We start from the raw sequence: 22,083 nt of genomic DNA on the forward strand, positions 1-22,083 counted from the left end.
TTCTAGGGGGGGACAGCTGACATAATTTGGAAGTGAGCAGGGTATGCAAGTGTAACAGCACAAAACACGACACTCGACGGAGCGTCATTCAGTAACTGTAGAGCAGATGTATGGAGAGCTCTTAAAGTACAGTATCCCAACACATCAGACATGGGTGCAATTATGACTAGGGAAATGGGGGAGGATGAGGACCCTGTTGCCTTTATTATGGAGATAAAAGAACACTGAAGGCTTGAACCATGGGACAAAACAGTGGCATTATTTTACCACGTTTTATGTCAGGGACTGGCTGAGCCACTGTAAAGGCAGATGAAGAAGCAGACTGGAATGGAGGCAAAACCATGACCAGAAATACAATTGACCATTGTACATCATTTTCGAAGGTTGTAACAGAACAACAAGAAAAAATGTGAAGACGAAGCAAAGTTAGTTCAGACAACATTGTCGAAGCTTGCCATAGAAGGAGTGGTATTGACAAGTGGTGAAAGTGTGGTAGCACAAAGGGTGCAGCCAGTACAGGCAGGTAATGTGGGGTATTCTATGGATCAAGGTGGATATAACATTTGGTCACGAGGAAGGGGGGAATGCATTCAGAGGAGGGCGAGGGGGATTCCAGAACTCCCAAGGAGGAGCAGGAGGCTTTAATGGAGGACAGCCACAGCAATGTTGGAATTGTGGGAGAATGGGGCATATAGCCCGAACGTGTATGAGTGGAGGAGGCATGCAACAAAACTGGAAGGCTTCAAGAGGGGGCATGTGTAATCCAGAACCACAAGAATATTATGTCTGAGATCACAAACAGAATTGGACACATACGCTGCAAATACAGCAAGTACAACAAAGCCCAGCCCAAGTGCAGATTCCACAAGGGTATCTGTAGCAAGCACCTATACAAACCCAGCAAACAACGGCACCGCAATGGAACACAAATGCAGGGGCTCCACAAGCATCTACACCCAGGATAGGGAGTGTGACCGTGGTAGGGGGAAATCCTTTCACAGTTACTGGGATGAACTTATTCCCACAATAGGACAACCCACAGAATTACCTGATGCGTTCAGTACTATCAGCAACAGCAGACCTCCAAGAGGAAACAAGGGTCAGGGTGACGATAGAAAGCAAGTAATTTCTGTTTCTTGTAGACACTGAAGCGACTCATTCCTGTTTTCTAGGGGGTAAATACCCAATGTCTGGCATTGGCATGAATTCGTACAGACTTTCCGGGGCGATGACTTTAGTTCCTTTCACTGATGGGTTACCAATTTCTATAGGGAAACATGACGTATCTATGCCACGGTTGTACTCCTGACCAACGCCAGTTAACATATTAGGGAATGACTTAATGGCAAAATTAAACATGATGATATCTTTTATGGACAAAGGAATTGTATGTTCTACTCCAGGAATACATCGGAGGAATGTAAAAGAACTTTATACTAGCATTTTCAAAACATAAAGCATTGAGAGGAGTTCCTCTAGATCCACCAGTATTTTTGTATGGAGTAGCTGTCCTGTTAACATGCCTCCCCAGATTAGTGGGTAAAATATTGAGAATATCTGATGAATTTTTGTTCCGACCAGAAATACCTATGGATAGTGAAGATGAGCAGATAATTCCCCTAGAGTTAGAGTCAGTGGTGGTCTGAGAGGAAATCATGGTTGTTCATGGAACAGATGATGAAGGAAGAGGATGGAGAGCAGAAATAGCTCTCGGGGAAGGATACAGATTGACACATTTGACAGACAAGGAATTATTCAGAGACGATTATTCAGATGATGAATTGGTATTTTTCATAAGCCTTACCTATTGGATTAAAGTAGAGAACAGAGACATCCCACAGGGGATGGCATTAGTGAGACAGAAACTGCTATACTTTCATGAGGATTTAGAAAAGGTACCAAGCATTTTGTGGACTAGTAGTCCTTATGATGTAGGTCTACTGAAGGGAGTATGAGCAGTCAAAATTAAACTCAAGCCTGGAGTTATCTTGCCACGAGAAAAACAGTATCCCATGTCTACAGGAACTGACGAGGGAATATTTGAAACCATTTCCGCATTAATGAAGCAAGGACTATTGGTACCAACAGACTCTCCATGCAACACGGCTGTGTATCCTGTCAAGAAATCAAAAGGGGGAGGGGGATCATGGAGATTTATTGAAGACCTCCAGCCTTCTAATAATATTGTTGAAGCAGAGTTTCCTCTTGTTCCGAACCCAGCTACAATATTATGTAATGTCCCACTAACAGCTAAGTATTTTACTGTTAATAGATTTAAAAAAATGTGTTCTTCTCAATTCCCCTCCATGAGCACTCACAAGATCGGACTTCCTTTTCCTATAGAAATATCCACCTGAAACATACTTATTTGCCCAAGGGGTACTGTGAGCCCCCTCATTTTTTAACAGAGTCTTCCATATGAATCTGAGCAATGTACAGCTTAAGAGTGCAATTGTTCAATATGTGGATGACATTTTAGTGTGCAGTGAGACAGAAAAAAGATGCTGAAAAGACTCTTTGCAACTCATGACAATATTAGCAGAGAAAGGATACAAAGTGGACAAGGAGAAATTGCAATATTGTCAGAAAGTGGTCCTATAGATAGGACAGGTGATCTCTCAAGAGGGGAGAAAAGTGACACCCGAAATGGCAGAGGCGATTCAGAAGACTCCCAACCAAAAACCATAAGAGAAATGCAACAGTTTTTAGGCCTATGTAATTATTGTAGAGCCTGGCTTTTTGATTATAGCACAAATATTCAACCACTTTCAAAGGGACTTAAGGAAGCACAGGTAGATAAGAAAAAGATGACATGGACGGAGGAAATGACTGAGGGATTTGAAGAGCTGAAACGGGTGATCTGTACAGCCCCTGTGCTAGGAATTCCAGATTACAATGAAGAGTTATTTTTATTTTCGCACTCCAATGGTGTAGTGATGACAGCGGTTCTGACACATAAAACAACTTTAGGACATGGGCACAAACCACTAGCATATTACAATGGGATTGAAGACCCAGTAATGCTGGGATATTACCCATGTGAACAAGCTTTTGCTGCTGCCGCATTTGCGATTGAAAAGGCTGCAAGTATTACAATGTGGTGCTCAATAAAGTTATTTGTCGAGCAGTCCATTGACTACACAAAGAGCATCAGGCTATGAGGTAAGCATTTCAAAATCGGTGATTAAAATATTTAGATGCAGAGCAGTGAATCCAGTGACATTTCTAGCAGAATTTGTTGGGAAAGAGGATTATATGCATGATTGTACAATGTATACTGAATTCTATGATATTCCCATGTTGGAGAAAATGCTCTTGCGGGGGTTAGGGGAGCGGTTCTATTTATTGATGGTTCTTCAGAAATTGACCAAATGGCTGTCGAAAGGCATATTGGGATGGCAGTAGTGAAATTGAATCGGGAGGGTGAATTTGAGGTAGTGACAAGTACAAGATTGCCTTTGCATTGTTGAGCACAGGCTGCAGAGTTAGTGGCACTTATCGCCACACTCCAGAGATACGAGGAAGAGGAAGTGACAGTGTACTCTGACCCCACCTATGTGACGTCAACCGTACATGCAGGATTGTCACGTTGGGAAAGGAGGGGCTTCCTCCGCACAGACAGCTCGGCCCTGCAACATGCACTGCTATTGAATCATCTTATTAAAGTTCTAAAGCTTCCATTGGCTATCGCAGTTGTGAAGTGCAAAGCCCATACTAAAATGGCAAACATGATTTCTCCCTGTAACAAAGCCACAGAAATAGAAGCCAAAAGGGCAGCGTATTTCCCAACATTTAAAATTTGGATGCAGAGAATGTGAAACAATTGCGATGCTGGAGTATAATAATCAAGGAAGGGTTTAATATGGTATCTATTGTACAATTGAGTTTACAAGGTCATGCACCACCGGAAGAACAGGATCTTTGGAAAAACACGGGTGTTCTTTATCCCCCACTGAGGCTTTTTGAAGACAAGATAGTACTGAAAGCCAGTTATGCCTCTAGCATTATTGAAGGTGGCGCTGGGGCAGCTTCACTACCCAGCGAAAATCGCAAAAGGGAGTCTTGCTGCCACGATTGCAGAAGACTGGTTCACACCAAATTTATTAGAACAGCTGGCACAGTTTATTGTAAATTGCATTGTCTGTCAAAAATTCACGACAGGACACACTTTAAGAACACTGAGATAAGCAATCCCAAGGCCTAATGGTCCTTTTCAGCACCTACATATAGATTATGTGAATATGTTGCAAGTATGCAATGGCTATAGGTACATGCTGGTAGTAGTATGTCCCCTTTTCAGATGGATTGAGGCAGGCCCATGCACACACCCCAATGCCGCATATGCTGCCAGGTTTCTTGTGTGCAAAGTATTTCCAAGATGGGGTGTGTGCGAAGTCATGGAGTCTGACAATGGACTGCATTTTGTAAATGAGTTGTTCGAGCAGATAGTTTACCTATTAGGCATAACGCACACATTCTCTTCTACCTATCACCCACAGGCAAATGGAATTTGTGAACAATTAAACACAATTAAATAAGGTGAAGATAGCTATGATTAAAATGACTTTGAAGAAGGGGTGGCTGCATTGTCTGCCCCTTGCTTTGTTTGCCCTTAGGAACCAGCCTAGTTCTGGTCACCATCCAGCTCTACATGAGTTGGTAACTGTATGTTGAACGAGAATACCCCTTACTCCTCCCCCTGGATTGGAAACTGATGCCCACAGTGTAGCAGAGGCTTTAGGTGATGAAATACATGATTATTTAACAAATATGACTGCTAGTGTTTTTCATTTCTCAACAGATCAAACAGTGGGAAGAGTTGAAGATGATAGCCAAACCAGCGATATAGACACTTTACTTAGGCAACCGAGTTTGTATCCAGGGGACCAGGTGTTAGCACACTTTTTTGTGCGTCCCTGGAATAAGCCCTGTTTCAAAGGACTGTAGTTAGAAGAGGTCACACCCACTGCGGTTAAACTAAAGCCAAGAAGAGCCTGGTTACACCTGACTGTTGTGAAGATCTACAAAGGAGAGAACCCGACCCCTCTTACACTCGTTGACTGCTAAGCAAGAGAAGTTCTGCGCATGCAGACCAGATTGGTTACTAAGGGAAAGGATAAAGAATTCACAGATTAACGAAAAAACATTCTGCAATTAATAGACACTCCCTAAAAGTTTAAGCAGGAAGTGAATGGACTTGCGGCCAGTCCAGAAACATTTTGTCAATTAAAACTCAACAGACGACAACCAAGAGAAATAAGAATTACAGAGCACACCTTACACTGCTTGATTTATTACAGTGATTTCGAACAATAAGTCAACAACAATGCAATATTGATCTGCATATATCTTTTCATGAAGCCCAGAATTGTAACATTACACACCTTTCTGAATGTACTTTACACCTATATTCTTCAGTCTTATCTGGATTTAGTAAGACAGCACATGGATGCGGCTACATTTTATGAGGATCCTAAAAACGGTCCTATTGTTCGCAGAATTGTTGTTGCTATTTTAATCGGGTATTTGATACTTCCAAACATAAAATCTGAAAAATAAGTGAAAGCAAATAAACTGAATAATAAAATATGGGAATTTTCCAGTATATAAAATGCGCATTCACAAGGAAACCATCTACTCCACAAGAGATTATGTGGCATTTGAATAATATGACATTGCTTCTTCTAGTTACACTTTGTTTTATGACGTTTCTTTATGGCTTTATGGTTTACGTATTTTGTCAGGTATTGTTTTATATATTAAGGGGAATTCCTGAAAATGAGACATCACTTTCTCTCCCTAACAAAGCGGCAAGTAATATTTATCCTGTTATATTTGAACTAATTGCTCGATCCAAAAGAGGTGTTGGACCAAATTATCAAGATACAAATGTATTTTTTAGTGTTCCTCTCCATTTAAAGAACAACATGTGGTATCAGCACATGAAGGAGGTGGGGAGAGAACATCAGATGAAAGTTAATCCCTCATCCCTTACGCCACGAATGCAGCTAGAACATGTATTGCAAAAGAAATGCATGCCCACAATGCAAAGTGTGTCAGCCATCTAGCAGCGTGAAAGAGAAGAGGCCAGTTTGAAGGAAGATGGGCTACCCTACGATGGCGATCAGAGAACTCATTTACATATGAAGACGCTTATGTAAAAACACAGAAGATGGAGAAAAATATAGGCTGGTTGAACAAAATGCTCATATATTCATCCTTGACCGGAGAACAAGTAAGGATTGTGGAAATGAAGAGGCTGGTGTTACGCTCACCTGATTCCCACGGGGGCGTCGATCTGGACTGGCTCGCTGTTGCTTCCACCAGAGTAACACGTAGAGGTGAGATGACAGATTGGACAGACCCACTTAGCTTTGTTTGTTGGGCTCGTACGAATATCTTTCTGCAATGGAGAAAGGGAATTAACCTCCCGTAATCTGAGCGTTAACCCGCCTTCCCACTCCCCTTGTCTGCCCACAGAACACTCCTGAAGTCCCCTCTTAATCTCACCTGAAGATTTGGAAAGATGAGCTCTCCATCCTGCGTCGAGCGCAGGGGCGCGTAGACGACCAGTTACTTCACTGGCGTGGAGGAATTGGTGAGTTCCAGTATTGACTCTAAAGTCCAACTGTTCGTAAGAGTTCAAAAGTCTGATCTTCACTCTGCCAGATTCCTTGCAGGTTGCAGATTTAAACCACCAGAAGAGTTCCAAGTGACAATTGGTAAGATCCTGGTAAGTCTATTGTGGTTCTCCCCTTTGGGGCCGGGGTACAGCGATGATGCAGAATTAACTGCGCCGACCCGAGATGAGGTGAGTACCCCCCTGTGGTAATCAGGTAAGTCTTTGGGGGTGGTTTGTATTGTCCTTGTTTTCCCCTTAGGGGCCGGGGTGCGGCGGTGATGCAGAATTGACTGCGCCGACCCGAGATGAGGTGAGTACCCCCCTGTGGTAATCAGGTAAGTCTTTGGGGGTGGTTTGTATTGCCCTTGCTCATCTATTTGTTCTCGTCTCCCCCAGGTGTTGAAGAATGGCCTGGAGATGCTGGGTTCGCGATGGAGTAAAGGAATGCAGCCCCGGATGGTGAGTTCAGCGCGGCGCTGCGAGGTGCGTGGCAATGCACCTGTGAAGGCTTCTCTCTTCCAGATCGACGATGTGCTGGATCAAGGATTCAGGTAAGGGTTTTGTTCTGACCTTCTTCTCCTTTTCCTGTTCCAGGGCTGAAGCGGGCGTGGCTGAAGACTGGAGCTGCTGAAGACATGGTGAGCGTTACGCTGCAGCAAGCAGAATAACGCGAAGCACGTGTGGCTGTCCAGGTGTGGCTTAAATAGCCTTGGAAGAAGTCCCGGGTAAGTATTCTTCCACAGCCCCACCCGAGAGGAAAGGAGTCCCTTAGGTAAAATAGTCCCTTTAAGCCTCATTTGGCTTGTGGCTTCGTGCAGCAAGGTCTGCATCAGGTAGGTATGCAGCATGGTCTGCATCAGGTAAGTTTTCTGTAATGAGCCTGGCGCCCATGGCGCCAGGACTGACTTTATTCTTATGAGCCTGGCGCCATAGGCGCCAGGACTGTAGCCAAACAGCCCCTAACTGGGGTTTTTGGGCATGCTTCAAGTGGCATGATGCCTGCTTCCGGGGTTGCTTGGCCTGGTCTGGCTTTCCAGGGGCAGGCATCGTGACAGCACTTCCCCTCAAGGCCCCTCCTAAAGCTGTTCTCCCTCTCGCCCTTGGTTTGTCTGGAAATTCTTGGTGGAACCTTTTCACTAATTGAGGTGCATGCACATGGTCACTAGGCTCCCAAGATCTTTCTTGTGGACCATAACCTTTCCAGTCAATGAGATAGAAGAGTTTAGATCTCACCCTTTTAGAGTCCAAGATATTCTTGACTTCGAATTCGGGTTCCCCGTCTATGAGGATAGGTCACGTGGGGTGGTTAGCCTAGTTCCTGGTTGCACAGGCTTCAAAAGAGACACGTGAAAAACAGGATGAACACGCATATGACCAGGCAGGTCCAACTTGACTGCCACTGGGTTAATTATAGCCTTAATAGAATAAGGTCCCAAATACCTGGGGTTAAAAGTCTGTGTTCCCTTGAGTGGGTAAGTACTTGGTGGCTAACCATACTTGGTCCCCTACTTGGTATTGCGGTGCTTCACTCCTGTGTTGATCAGCATCCTTCTTGTATTTATCCTTAGCCTTTTGTAAATGTGCAGTCGCCTCTTTAAAGGCTTGTGTGATAACAGCGTGGAGATGGTCCACCGCGGGCATCTCTAAATGCTGGGGAGAATCTAAGTCTGAGGTTCGAGGATGGTGACCATATATGGTAAAAAAAAGGGCTTTGTTTAGTTCCTGAGTGTACAGAATTATTGTATGCATACTCGGCGATCCAAAGAATGTCTTTCCAATCCTCCTCAGATTGATGTAGCATACAACGTAGGTATTGCTCAAGAGTCTGGTTGGTTCTCTCTGTTTGACCGTCGGTCTGGGGATGGTGGCTGGTTGAAAGCCTAATATCAATTTGTGCCAGCTGGCAGCACTTCCTCCAAAAATGTGAAATAAATTGACTTCCCCGGTCCGAAATTAACACGGAAGGAAAGCCATGTAGGCGGACAACATTTTCAAGGAACTCCTTGGCCAGGATTGAAGCTGAAGGTATTCCTTTTAAAGGAATGAAATGGGCCATTTTAGAAAAAAAGATCTACAATAACTAGAATGGTGTTATAACCATTGCACAGAGGTAAATCCGTGATAAAGTCTGACAAGGTATGCCAAGGAGTAGGTGGTATGTCTAATGGTTGTAATAATCCAGCGGGTTTTTTCTTTTCCCCTTTATTTTGAGCGCAAATGCCACAAGACATGACAAACAACTTGACATCTTTTCGCTTCAGTTTTTGCAATGCCAGGATGCCCTTCCATCAAGGTGTCGAGGTAATGAGAAATGACAAGTTTCTGTAGTTCCTTTAGTGGCAGAAATAGCCGGCCTTGGTAATAAGGTAGATTGTTGGTGACAGAATACTCTGGGCCTTTCCTTGCCCAGCCCTGTAAGGCATCGGAATCAAAGAGTTGATGGACCTTTTCTTGAATGTCCTCCAGAGAGTGTATGGATGTCAGACCAAGGATCCTCTGTTCGGGAATTATGGGTACAGGTTCTAAAGCTCTTTCTGTTTCTCCCATTCCTATTCGGGACAGGGCGTCAGCTTTTCCATTTTTACAACCTGGTCGATAGGTTATTACAAAATCAAACTCGGCGAAGAACAATGCCCAAAGGAGTTGGCGTGAAGATTGGGCCTTGGCTACCTTTAGGTATTGTAAGTTGCGGTGATCAGTGATGACCGTAATGGTATGCCTGGCGCCCAGCAGATAGTGCTGCCAAGCCTTGAAGGCGGGCTTGATGGCCAACAGTTCCTTGTCGGTTATAGCATAATTTAATTCGGGAGCCGAAATCTTTCTTGACCAAAACGCCACTGGGTGCAGCTGGTTAGTTTCGGGATCCTTTTGGGAGAGCACTGCTCCCATAGCTGAAATGGATGCATCTGTTTCCACTATGTAGGGAAGCTCTGGGCGCGGGTGTCGTAATACAGGAGCGCACGTGAATTTCTTTTTTAACTCTTGGAAGGCGTTCTCGGCTTCTTCTGTCCATGCAAAGCGTTTATTCTTTCGCAATAGTGTTGTAATGGGATGTACAATGTGTGAGAAGTCCGGGATAAACCTGCGGTAGAAATTGGCAAAGCCGAGCATGCTTTGAACTCCTTTGACTGAGCTTGGCGAAGGCCAATTAAGAATTGCGTCCACCTTACGTGTATCCATCCGGATTCCTTTCAGAGTCAGAATAAATCCAAGAAACTCTACTTCCGTAGTGTGAAAGATGCACTTTTCCATTTTAGCATATAACTTATACTGGCGTAACTTTTCTAGGACTGTTCGGATGTGCTTTACATGATCGGATTCTGATAGGGAGTATACTAAGATATCGTCGATGTAAACGACTACACAAACATCGATGAGCTCTCGGAAGACATCGTTCATGAAGAACTGGAAGGCTGCTGGTGCGTTACACAGTCCGAAAGGCATCACCTGGTACTCAAATAATCCGTACTTGGTGCGAAAAGCAGTCTTCCATTCGTCACCCTCTTTGACGCGTACCAGATGATATGCCCCCCGAAGGTCTAGTTTTGTGTATATACAAGCGTTCTTTACCTGGTCTAGTAGTTCAGGGATCAAAGGCAATGGGTACCGATTCTTGATAGTTATCTGATTCAGCGCGCGGTAGTCAATGCATGTTCTAAGGTCGCCTTCCTTTTTTGGCACGAAGAACAAAGCGGAAGATGCAGGGGACTTGGACGGGCGGATGAAGCCATTAGCAAGATACTGGTCTAGGTACTGGCGCAAGTGGAGATTTTCAGGTTCCGTGAGGGCATAGATTCTGCTGCAAGGTGGTTGTGCTCCTGGTATGAGATCTATTTGACAATCATACGATCTGTGCGGTGGTAAGGTGTTTGCCTGCTCCTTTTGAAAGACATCCTGAAAGTCTTGGTATTCAGCAGGTAATTGTATGGCAGCTGGGATTATTGGGGCCAGTACTGAATTTAGAGTTCTCTTTGGGTAACAGGTGTTAGCACATTATGGGAAGGTTAGTCTCTTCTCTCGCCAATCAATACAGGGATTGTGTTTTTCCAACCAAGGGATTCCCAGTATCAGTTGAAACTGTGGAGCCTTGATTAAATCAAACACCATAACCTCTCGGTGTCCATCCTGACCCAGCAATGTCATCTCTGCAGTGGAATGAGTTACGGGCCCAGAGGCAATTTCAGTTCCATCAACAGTGGTGACGACATCGGCAGTGGTCTTTCGGGTGAGAGGTAGATTCATCCTGGAAGCCAATCCGTAGTCCAAATAGTTTCCTATGGCTCCACTATCTACGTACGCCTTTACCGCGTGCATGCGTGATGGCTGCTCTGGATCTATAAGGACCATGGGTATGGTGAAATGCGAGGTCAGAGTGTCCTTCTTTAAGCTCGGCAAGCTGACCTCTATGCTTGCCGGGCGTGATCGTTTCCCGAGTGAGGTTTCAAGTGGCTTTCGTCTGCTGCTCCTATAGTTTTCTTGGGTGGTTTTACAGGGCAGTTCCGAAGGAAATTACCAGTAGCTCCGCAATATAGACATAATTGCTGTTGCCGTCTTCTTTCCCTTTCCTTCTGGGTTAAGGGTCCTCTAACTCCCCCGATTTGCATGGGTTCTGAGGCATCTACCCCCTTAGAGGTTACGTAGGTTTTAACCAAGACCCTGTTTTCAAACTTGGTTCGATCAGCCTTTCTGGTTTGAAGTCTGTGATCTAACTGGACCACAAAATCTATATATTCAGCACAGTCTAAAGGCGGGTTCACGACTTGGGCTAAAACATCCTTGAGTTCTCCCCAAAGCCCTCGATGGAATAATGTAATTCGCTTGGCTTCAGGCCATTCGGTTTCCACAACTAATCTATTGAAAGTTGTAATGTAAGATAAAAGATCCCGATTACCTTGCCGTAAGGATAAAAGTTCGTTATCCAAAGCCTGTCCTTGGGAATGTCGGGCGAACAGTCTTTCCATGCTAGTTCGAAAACCTTGGAAATCTCGAAGAATCGGGTCACCCTGATTTACTAGCGGAATGGACCAGTCCGCTGCACTGCCGCTGAGATATGACAGTACAAAAGCTACCTTGGCTTAATCGTTTGGGAAAGCTCCAGGTCTACATAAAAAGTGTAAGCGACATTGATTCATGAATATAGCAAACCTTTTTGGGTCTCCGGCAAAGCGTTCAGGCGGAGCCAAGGGAACGGCTCCAGGAAGGTTTATCTGCACCGGGTTACTCGGTGGCACCGGAGCTAGGCTGACCCCGAGTCCAGGTAGAGGTGTTTGTCCAGCCTGGCTTTGTAATAGCTGCCTGGCCAAATCATCAGTTCCTTCTTTTGATACTATCAATTCCCTCCTGAGGGCATTGGTTTCCTGGCGGGTGGAATGCACTTCGGCCCTTAGTTCCCCTAATAATTGGGCCAACTGATCGGTTTCCGAGGTCTCCATGACGCCCAGGTGGGTATTTGTGGGTAGGCTTCGCGTTCTGTTACGCTCACTTGATTCCCACGGGGGCGTCGATCTGGACTGGCCCGCTGTTGCTTCCACCAGAGTAACACATAGAGCCGAGATGACAGACTGGACAGACCCACTTAGCTTTGTTTGTTGGGCTCGTACGAATATCTTTCTGAAATGGAGAAAGGGAATTAACCTCCCGTAATCTGAGCGTTAACCCGCCTTCCCACTCCCCTTGTCTGCCCACAGAACACTCCTGAAGTCCCCTCTTAATCTCACCTGAAGATTTGGAAAGATGAGCTCTCCATCCTGCGTCGAGCGCAGGGGCGCGTAGACGACCAGTTACTTCACTGGCGTGGAGGAATTGGTGAGTTCCAGTATTGACTCTAAAGTCCAATTGTTCGTAATATTTCAAAAGTCTGATCTTCACTCTGCCAGATTCCTTGCAGGTTGCAGATTTAAACCACCAGAAGAGTTCCAAGTGGCAATTGGTAAGATCCTGGTAAGTCTATTGTGGTTCTCCCCTTTGGGGCCGGGGTACAGCGATGATGCAGAATTAACTGCGCCGACCCGAAATGAGATGAGTACCCCCCTGTGGTAAATCAGGTAAGTCTTTGGGGTTAGGTTGTGTTGTCCTTGTTTTTCCCCTTGGGGGCCGGGGTGCGGCGGTGATGCAGAATTGACTGCGCCGACCCGAGATGAGGTGAGTACCCCCCTGTGGTAATCAGGTAAGTATTTGGTGGTGGTTTGTATTGCCCTTGCTCACCTATTTGTTCTTGTCTCCCCCAGGTGTTGAAGAATGGCCTGGAGATGCTGGGCTCGCGATGGAGTAAAGGAATGCAGCCCCAGATGGTGAGTTCAGCGCGGCGCTGCGAGGTGCGTGGCAATGCACCTGTGAAGGCTTCTCTCTTCCAGATCGACGATGTGCTGGATCAAGGATTCAGGTAAGGGTTTTGTTCTGACCTCTTCTCCTTATCCTTTTCTTGTTCCAGGTGTTCCAGGGCTGAAGCGGGCGTGGCTGAAGACTGGAGCTGCTGAAGACACAGTGAGCGTTACGCTGCAGCAAGCAGAATAACGCAAAGCACGTGTGGCTGTCCGGGTGTGGCTTAAATAGCCTTGGAAGAAGTCCCAGGTAAGTATTCTTCCACAGCCCCACCCGAGAGGAAAGGAGTCCCTGAGGTAAAATGGTCCCTCTAAGCCTCATTTGGCTTGTGGCTTCGTGCAGCAAGGTCTGCATCAGGTAGGTATGCAGCATGGTCTGCATCAGGTATGTTTTCTGTAATGAGCCTGGCGCCCATGGCGCCAGGACTGACTTTATTCTTATGAGCCTGGCGCCATAAGCGCCAGGACTGTAGCCAAACAGCCCCTAACTGGGGTTTTTGGGCATGCTTCAAGTGGCATGATGCCTGCTTCCGGGGTTGCTGGGCCTGGTCTGGCTTTCCAGGGGCAGGCATCGTGACAGCTGGGATGTGCAGATATGCAAGAAACACCAGGATTACCAGGATGCTGGGAGAGGCCTCAGCTATTGGTATATGGACGAGTTGCCATCAGCACAGGATGGGAAGAAGGAATGTTATCATGCATTGCACACTTATTGATGAAGGAATCAGTAAGCATAGTGCAACTAGTTGATGTATGCCTAAAGCCATGGGCCAAGTATTCTAACTACTAACATGGGTTGACCATGCAACAGAACCTGTGTCCATAATACGTATACAGAGTGCAAAAATATGCCTCCGGAACAAAGGGCTGGTTCAAGTTGGAGAAAATAAAGGATGCAAGCACATGCTCAAATGATCTGGTGTCTTTCTGAATGCTGGATTTTTGACCCCCAGCCCCAGTTTCGGCCCTTTTCCATCACCTGCCATTCTGGTAAAAGATCTGGCTTTCATAATCTCGGCCTCACTTTCTATGTCTGTGGCCTCAGTTTGTCAAACTGGTCATCTTAAATTCGATATTTTATCCCTTCTAAATTCTATGCCCCTGTTGTGTCTTCACTGGTGATGAGTGGTATTGATTATTGTAATGCACTTTATTTGGCTCAACCAGCCAGTCTGATCCATTGGCTCCAACTTCTGCAGAATATGGTTGGCCTTGCGGTCCTTCATCCTCCATATGGTGCGCATATGAGTCCCATCCTATGTCAGTTACACTGGTTTCCTGTTGAGCAATGTGTGCTGTTTAAATCCTTGTGTATTGTTCACAAAGTGTTTTTATAAAATGGGTGCTGAATTTCTTCAGTGTAAGTTCTGTCCCTATGTTCCCTTGAGGGCACTTCACTCTCACTCTTTGTTAACCATCCAAGTCCCCCGCATACATCATTCTCGCTTAGGTGGCCGGTCCTTCTCGATGGCTGCAGCCAAGGCTAGGAGTTCTCTCCCCTTTGCTCTTCGTGGAATAGACAATCACTTCTCTTTCCATCATGCCTTGAAGACTCTTCTGTTTTAGTTTTCTTGGTTTGCCTTTTCTGGTTCTGTTACTGTTGGTTCTAGCGCCCTGATGCCCTTGGGTGGTGGTTGTGCTTTACAAGTTTCTATAACATAACAATGGTGGAACTGTTGTGCTAATGGATAGTTATTGGGCCTGTGGATCCAGAGCATATATGCAGCTGCCTAAAAACTGGGGAGGAATATGCTCTATTGTGATCATACATGTTCCTACATTGGTGATTCCCCAAAGGGACCTAAGTATTGAAGAGTTTCCAAAGGTTGATGCGCACCAAAGGAAGAGGTGGTTGCTTAGTCTTCAAAGAATGAAGAGAGAGAACTATTTCTCAGTAAAATCAGAAGACGCTTTTGAAGACATTCCTGCAGAGCAGATTATTTAGCAAGACAGCAGTGATATTTACATCCTATATTCATGCCAGGACTACAGACTACAGTGATTGCCAAATTGTTACAGATAACCAATGGGAGCTGCTACAAACGATCAATACGACAATAAAAGGATTTAACGCGATCAGAGAATAACTGAGGGCAATCAGGCTGATGATCCTCCAGAACAGGTACGTTTTGGATCCAATTACAGCAATGGAAGGAGGCATTTGTGCAAAAATCAGGCCTTCTTGCTGTACATTCACACCTGCCTATGATGGAGCAAATGGAACCCTGACAAGGCGATTACCATGTTGACAACCCTGCATATGAAAATGGAAGAAGAAGCTGACGAAGTAGATGAGGTGATTGGTTCTTGTCCTTGTTCTCATGGGTTCTGACATGGACGCGAATGCCTTCAAACTACTTGCCACAGTACTAGTGTTGATATTGCTAGGATTCTGTCTTTTATAAGGATATTTATAGGACAGTGCAAGAAACTACAAAGAAAGCGACTGGGATGAAGATAATAATTGATATGAAAGATGGTCACACTCTGCAGACTAAAGACACCACACGTGAAAACATAATGAAAAGTTTGTTGGCACACCCAAGAATGAGGTTTTACTACCCAAAGGATCATAAGAACTATATTGGACTTTGGGTATTCTGCCAGCCCACCTGTGAATATTGTCACATGGCCTGGAGTGCGGATGAGTATATCAAGAATGCAGGTGACCTGAAGGGCTGACAAATGTGTGGATCCCAAAGAAGTCAAGATGGACACAAGCGATAAAGAAGATTGAGGAAGAGGAGGTGGCCGAGGAGTCGACCAGAGGGGGGAATGTGGAGGAGCAGACACATGTCATTGTTAAGCTCCATCCCCTTACCTTCATCATGTTGGACTGACAATGAAATAGCTGTATCTATGACACCAAGCTTTGCGGCATTGAGTGCACTCAGACAACCGTATTGAATGTACCCTCGTACTGAGACAGTAGACAGATGTCAACATACCGCAATGAACATTGAAGAACTGTAAAGAAAATCTAACAGCTGCAGAGTGACATCTTGAATTAAAGACACATGGATGCACTGAAACGATCTATGAATATTCAAAAGAATAAATGATATAACTAACGCAACAAGAGAAACATGTAATCAACTCTGTAGAACTCATGAGTATCAAAGAAGAGGCAAAGTAAATGTATATATGTAGAAACGCACGGTAGAGGAGACCTATAGAAACTTGCTGCAGTATAAACAATAATGTGACTACAGCAGCCATGGGGAAAAAGTTGGACGTCGGACTCGTATTGAATCCAGCCGAGCTACCTCAGAAACAGACCAAGGCTGCAGCGACGAGAGACACTGGAAAAACAGCTTTGTGTGAAGGATGGGGAGGAGTCAAGCGGATAAGCCTTGGACCTGACACATATTTTTCTTAAATTTAGCTAAGAAGAAAACGGACACAAGTGCCAAGTATTGGATAATTAAAAATGCAGAAAGCATATATGAGATGTGGTGATCAAGTCTCCGAGGTAAAGAGGAGTAATAGCAACTAGTACAATTAAATCAAATAGCAGTAAATAAGAGGTTGAAATTGACAACTTTGTGGTCTCACACGTGACTGAGGGTGAAAACAAGGGCCATTCATTAAGCTGTGGATGAAGATAAGGGTGTACCCACACTCTCTCAAAGATCCCAGAGCAAAGAAAAGGCTGCAAGGTCAACTTCAAAGGAGAAACTTTGGTTAAGGGCCTGACCGATGAGAGATGATGGACTAATTGGAGCAAGTGGGACATGGTCTGATGTTGGTCTCTGCACCTGGGTTTCGTTTTGCTTACGTGTTGCTAACGAGCCGAAAGTCAGAGGTTGGGAGAGAATGCCAACCAATCATATGGGTCCATGTAGCAACATGCTATACAAACTCACACAGGCCAATCTGCTACTGTATTCTCTATAATCAGTATTAAAAGTATTTAGAGATAATATAAGGGGCGGCCAATGATGTTATCAACACTTACAAATACTCTAGATTCATATGTTCCCTTAACCAACCCCTCCCTTCAATAGGTTTTAAGTTTGCCACCTTTTGAACTGCCAATAGAGTAGACTTTGCCAAATTCTTTGGGTCTGTCCAAAATATGATTGTATATGTGGCACAATATCATTACCGCTGAGGTTGAGGGTTTACCCAGGTCGGTCCTGCTCTACTATATTTTAAATTAATTTTTGTAAAACAGTTGCGTGGGCCCTCCAGTGTTACTTAAAAAAAGCATTAGAGCAAAGGAGAACAGTGTTGCATAATATACTTTAGATCTTTATGTTGGATTTTATTAGATTGGATGCTATAATTGCAAGTGTTTATGGTTTTTTACAGCTTTTTCTTTTCCTTTTACTTAATTTACCTTAATTGGATGAGTTGTATTTTTTTAATATATTATTTTACTGTGCAGGTCTTTCTGGCGCCGCCTTTCCTCCTGAGCCTTTTCCGTTGCTGCCTAACCTATGTCCTGCTCTGACCTGGGTCTTTACAGGGCTGTCCCCTATTCACCCTGCCTCGTTTTGACCAGAAGGGCGGATCCCTCATTCACCCTGATCCTAACTTGAACCCCCACACTTATCTACATTTTCAGGTGCCGTTGTGGGACGGTTCCACCTCTCATTGCCCTACTCCACCACGGCCTCCTTCTCTGCACCACTCCTTCCTTATTGTCCCTCAGCCTTTTCCGCCTCACAACCTGGGCACTGCAACCCACCAATTCTACCTTTGCATCGCAGAAAAGTAAACAAATGCCCCCAAAACCTTTGGTTTAATCAAAGGATCCCCTTTCCATTACACTTCAAAGCAAGTTCCCTCTTTTCTATCTGTGGCAGTCAAGCGCTTGAAGAGGTTGTTCAGAGGTTGTGTATCCCACCCTCCACGATAATAGTGGTGGTGGTCAGTAATTTTGTTTTGGGCCTGATCCTTTAGGATTATTTTGCTTATTGTGATGTTTAATGCACTGAATTTGCAGTAACTGAATGTTTGAAACTATATTTTTGTGCTTTATACAGCTTCACATTACATCATGTGTTACATGTTCCCTTTTAAATTGCCAGTTTAGGTATTTACTTACAGACGTCTTTATTCACGTTTATGTATTATGGTTTTAGATTAATTTTCGGAACATTTTTTTAAAACCTTTGTACTGGCAATAGCATTTCAACACAGCCTCTCAGCAAAATAATAGGGCTGAAAATAAAACAATGATTGTGTAACGTGCCAAAACTGAATGTGTTTTGTGCATTTTTTTGCAGTGTGGAGTTGCTGACGGTGAAGGATTTTTAAGTATTTGGCAAGTAAACCAAACTGTATCCAATCCAAAACATTACCTGGTAGGTTAAAGAAAAGTCTGAGTGATCACCATTGTAGAAACACAGTAGCTATTACAGTTCAATGTGTTCCATAGAAGCTAAGATCATGTTCATGAAGTATTAACACATGTGCATAGTTAATTGCTATCTGCTGTCAGTATAACCATAATTTTCACTTTTTATGTGACAACATGTAATGTACTTTCAAGTACGCAACTTCAAACCCTCCATTACTAGGGTTATAAAGCTTGAGGTGTCTGGCCATACTAGTCAGTAACCGCCCACCAGACTGAAATACCTGCCCGAGCGAAGCCATCACCTAAGGGTAATGACCGTTACTGGCCAGTGCAGCCCACCAAGGAGGGCCTTATTGCCCTAAGCAACCTTGGGTTGCCGTCGGTTTTTAGAAGAAAAAAAGCTACAAATAAGATTGTTGCCATGAACTTAGTGGCCGGGCATCCAGGAGCACCCTCTATTCTAGTTCCATGACAGACCTATTGGAGGATGCCATATGTTGAGGGGAGTCTGGGCTAGTTACAATGGCAGACCGTCAGGGAAGTGATTTGTTTTTCAACACTGTAGGGACAGTGAGGGCACTGTAAGGAGTGTGTGATGAATCCAATGGTATCACCACTACCCGGCGGTAACCTCGCTCCATGTGGCCAGGGGACGGCCTCCGATAGCTGATCCTGGCACTAGGTTTGGCTATGTAGGATCACATGAGGGGGGGGGGGCAGCCATCGGGAGGGGGTGATGACATCATCGGATGAGACATGGGGCCTCATTATAAGTTTGCCGGTCTGGTAGTAACGGCGCCGGTAAGCTACCGGCACTGTTACTACCGGACCGGCAAACTACGAGTTGTGCTCGTGGGTGCCTTTCTGCCCGCCAGGTCTGACCTGGCGGGCAGAGCGGAACCCACAAGCACAACTCGTCGGATTCACCGGCAGCATTCATGCATGGTGCCGGTGCATCCGACCGCCCCGTTCCCATTGAGCCCCCGTATGGGGCTCAATGGGAATGGGGAGTAATGAATACCGGCATGCGGCAATGGGGACAGACCGGGTCCGCCGGGGTCAGAATGCCCCGTACATCCCCATTGCCGAGTGCCGGTAATCTCACAAGTTTGGCCGCAGCCATGCCAGTTTTACCGGCACAGCCATCACCAAACTCGTAATGAGGCCCATGGTATCCCCCTTTTTCATTTGAAGATATCCCTGCCATTCACCATGCCTTGATGGTATATTGCCATACCTCCCCTCACTCACCTAGGAAGGATGCTGAAAACGCCTTAGTAAACTCTACATATAAGTCATCAAGAACTGACATGCCTTTTAATATCATTGGGAACACTTTTCCAGACTTTGAATATAAGCAATCAGAAACAGACTACCATTACCATAAGAATACTGGGACGAATGAGATGAACCGAGTAAGGAGGATCACTGGAAGTCCAGAGCACAAGCTGTGCTCAAGTAGTTGGAGGAACAAACCTGAGGCTGGGAAATTTAAACGGGTGAAGCAGATGACAAGCAGACGGTGGCTGAAAAACACAGCTTTTCTCTGTGCTGTTCGAGATACTGTGGGGCTAGTACAAAGTCCATGGAGCGAACCGGCTCACTGACACAGAAGCCGGAAGCAAATTGCCGAGGAGAGTATGTGGCGAGGACAGCAGTTGCAAGGCTTTTGGGCATTCACTGGTAGTAGGACGCAACCTCCACTTCAAGTAAGCCAGGGAAGACACTGAATAGGCAAAAGGGAGCCACAAGACTCAGAGAAGCTGAAAGCAGAAACAGTGAAAGGGAGCGGAGCGTCATAGGGCAGCTGCCGGCTCGCAGCAGAACAACCAACTTACGCCAGAAAGAACCGGCGAGTTCACTCAAGGGAATCGGGGACACCAGGGCGCATAGGCAACGCTCTCAAAACTGAATAATCATAAATGGAATACACGAGGAAGAACGAGCAAATGAATATCTCATAAGGAAAAGGCAAAATGGAATTTGCATAAGAGACTGACACGTTTGTGAATGTATGCATTACACCTAAAAAAGACGAAACGGAATACGCATAAGAGACGGTCACATTTGTGAATGTATGCAGTACTCCTATAAGAGAAGCCCTGGCTGAATAAGCACACCAGATTTAAGACCGAACAGAATTATGATAAGAAACTATCACATTTGTAAATGTGCGCAGTTCACACATGAGAAAAGTCCTGGCAGAAAAGTATACCAGGCAGATTAAGAGGTGCACGAATACATATAAGGAAAGTCCTGGCATGAGGGTATACCAGGAAAATGCATGTTACAAGTGTGTGCCTATAAGAAAAGCCCTTGCAGGAAAGTATACCAGGTGAATACAAGTTACAGGTATATGCCTATAATTAAAGCCCTGGCAGGAGAGTATAACAGTTGAATTCAAGTTATAAGTCTGCATATAAGAAAAACCCTGGCAGGAAAGAATGCCAGGCATATGCAGGTTACAAGTGTGTGCATATTAAAGAAGTCCTGGCAGGAGAGACTACCAGGTGAATGCAAGTTGCAAGTTTGTGCATATAAGAAAGCCGTGGCAGGAAAACATACCAGGCATTGTCAAGTTGAACAGTGTGTAATATATAGTACCCAAGGAAGTCCTGATAAGGATACATCAAGACTAGCAAAAGGCTGTGGGGAACATATTAAAGGGAAGAGAAAACCTGGTAGGAGATTACACCAGGTATCCTAACAAGGTAAAGAATTACAGCCAAGTTGTTTTTGTATACCAGTTGTGGTATTGATCAAGGAGCTGATATTCTTGAATATGAAACAGAATTAAGAGAAATCCAGGTGAAGGGAATCGACCTCCGGAACTAGGAACTATATCCTCTTGGAACTTTTCCTATTGGAGTTGCGCATTTCTATTTTGACAATTTTTATACTACTAAAGGCCAAAGACATTTTCCCTTTTCACCTTGGAGTTGATTTTAAGAGTGTGAGGGCCAGAAACGTACTTTGAACATGGGACGGTTTGGCTTTGGACATTCTGACATTGACAGACCTTAAGTTGTGCTTTTAGATGGGGAAACATCTCTTAGACCAGGGACAGAGAGGCATTTTCCTAATACCCTTTTATTTTAATACCCCCTTTTACTTTAATAAAAGTTTATGGTCACCCAGCATATATACAGTTCTCATAGGGTTGACAAATAAACACTTTACAGCTTTTTCTTTATTTAAATTGGTTATCACAATACTTGTGACCTCTTAGTTTTGCCTGATTGGTATCAGAGCCACTATTCCCATCATTCAGATGGTAAATAATTGAGGTGATGGACTGGACCAACTACTGAAAGCAAAATGTTCTATCTGGGATGTATCTATTGTCATGCAAAGAAGTGCTCTGGAGAAAGATTCCAACATGACAAAACGCAGTGGAGTGCATGCTCACCACATCAGTACAAGAACAGATTGTGCACTTAGGTCCACTGAGGATGCCTGGGCCAGAGCCAGATTCAAACATCCAAAATTGGAAATCAGACCTTTGCCTTTATGATAACAAGGTTGCAACCAACAGCACAGCTGTCGAATGACACATTCATAACGCCACGTCAGACATGCCGAGCCTGCGCGGATACAAAATGACCCTTAACAAACTAACACAAACTTACATGCATTATCTGTGTGAGGGACAGAATACACATTATTCTCCCACCCCTGTCACAGGGATTAGCATTGCCATTACCTCGAACTCAAACAGTAAACTGCCTTCTGTTACCAAATATTACCCAGTCTTTTGAGTTGCATGCTGAATGATCATGGGGGCCGAGTTCAAAGCTGGAATTGTCACCAGTTCTTCAAGGGGGTTGGAAGAA

The 22,083-nt window shown here is 44.7% G+C and overlaps 1 protein-coding gene across 2 annotated transcripts in view; it reads left to right on the top strand.

Annotated features, from left to right (window-relative positions):
• DMXL2 (Dmx like 2) overlaps positions 1–22,083 on the top strand; it is a 2,950,233-nt gene that overhangs the window by 2,821,876 nt on the left and 106,274 nt on the right. For both annotated transcript variants that reach the window (XM_069624807.1, XM_069624808.1), the window contains one exon: positions 18,177–18,254. In XM_069624807.1, the coding sequence (XP_069480908.1) occupies positions 18,177–18,254 (78 nt within the window). The remainder of the gene's footprint in view (positions 1–18,176; positions 18,255–22,083) is intronic.

Source organism: Ambystoma mexicanum, chromosome 11 (assembly GCF_040938575.1).
Source record: "Ambystoma mexicanum isolate Mex_15411 chromosome 11, UKY_AmexF1_1, whole genome shotgun sequence".
Taxonomy (NCBI): Eukaryota; Metazoa; Chordata; class Amphibia; order Caudata; family Ambystomatidae; genus Ambystoma; species Ambystoma mexicanum.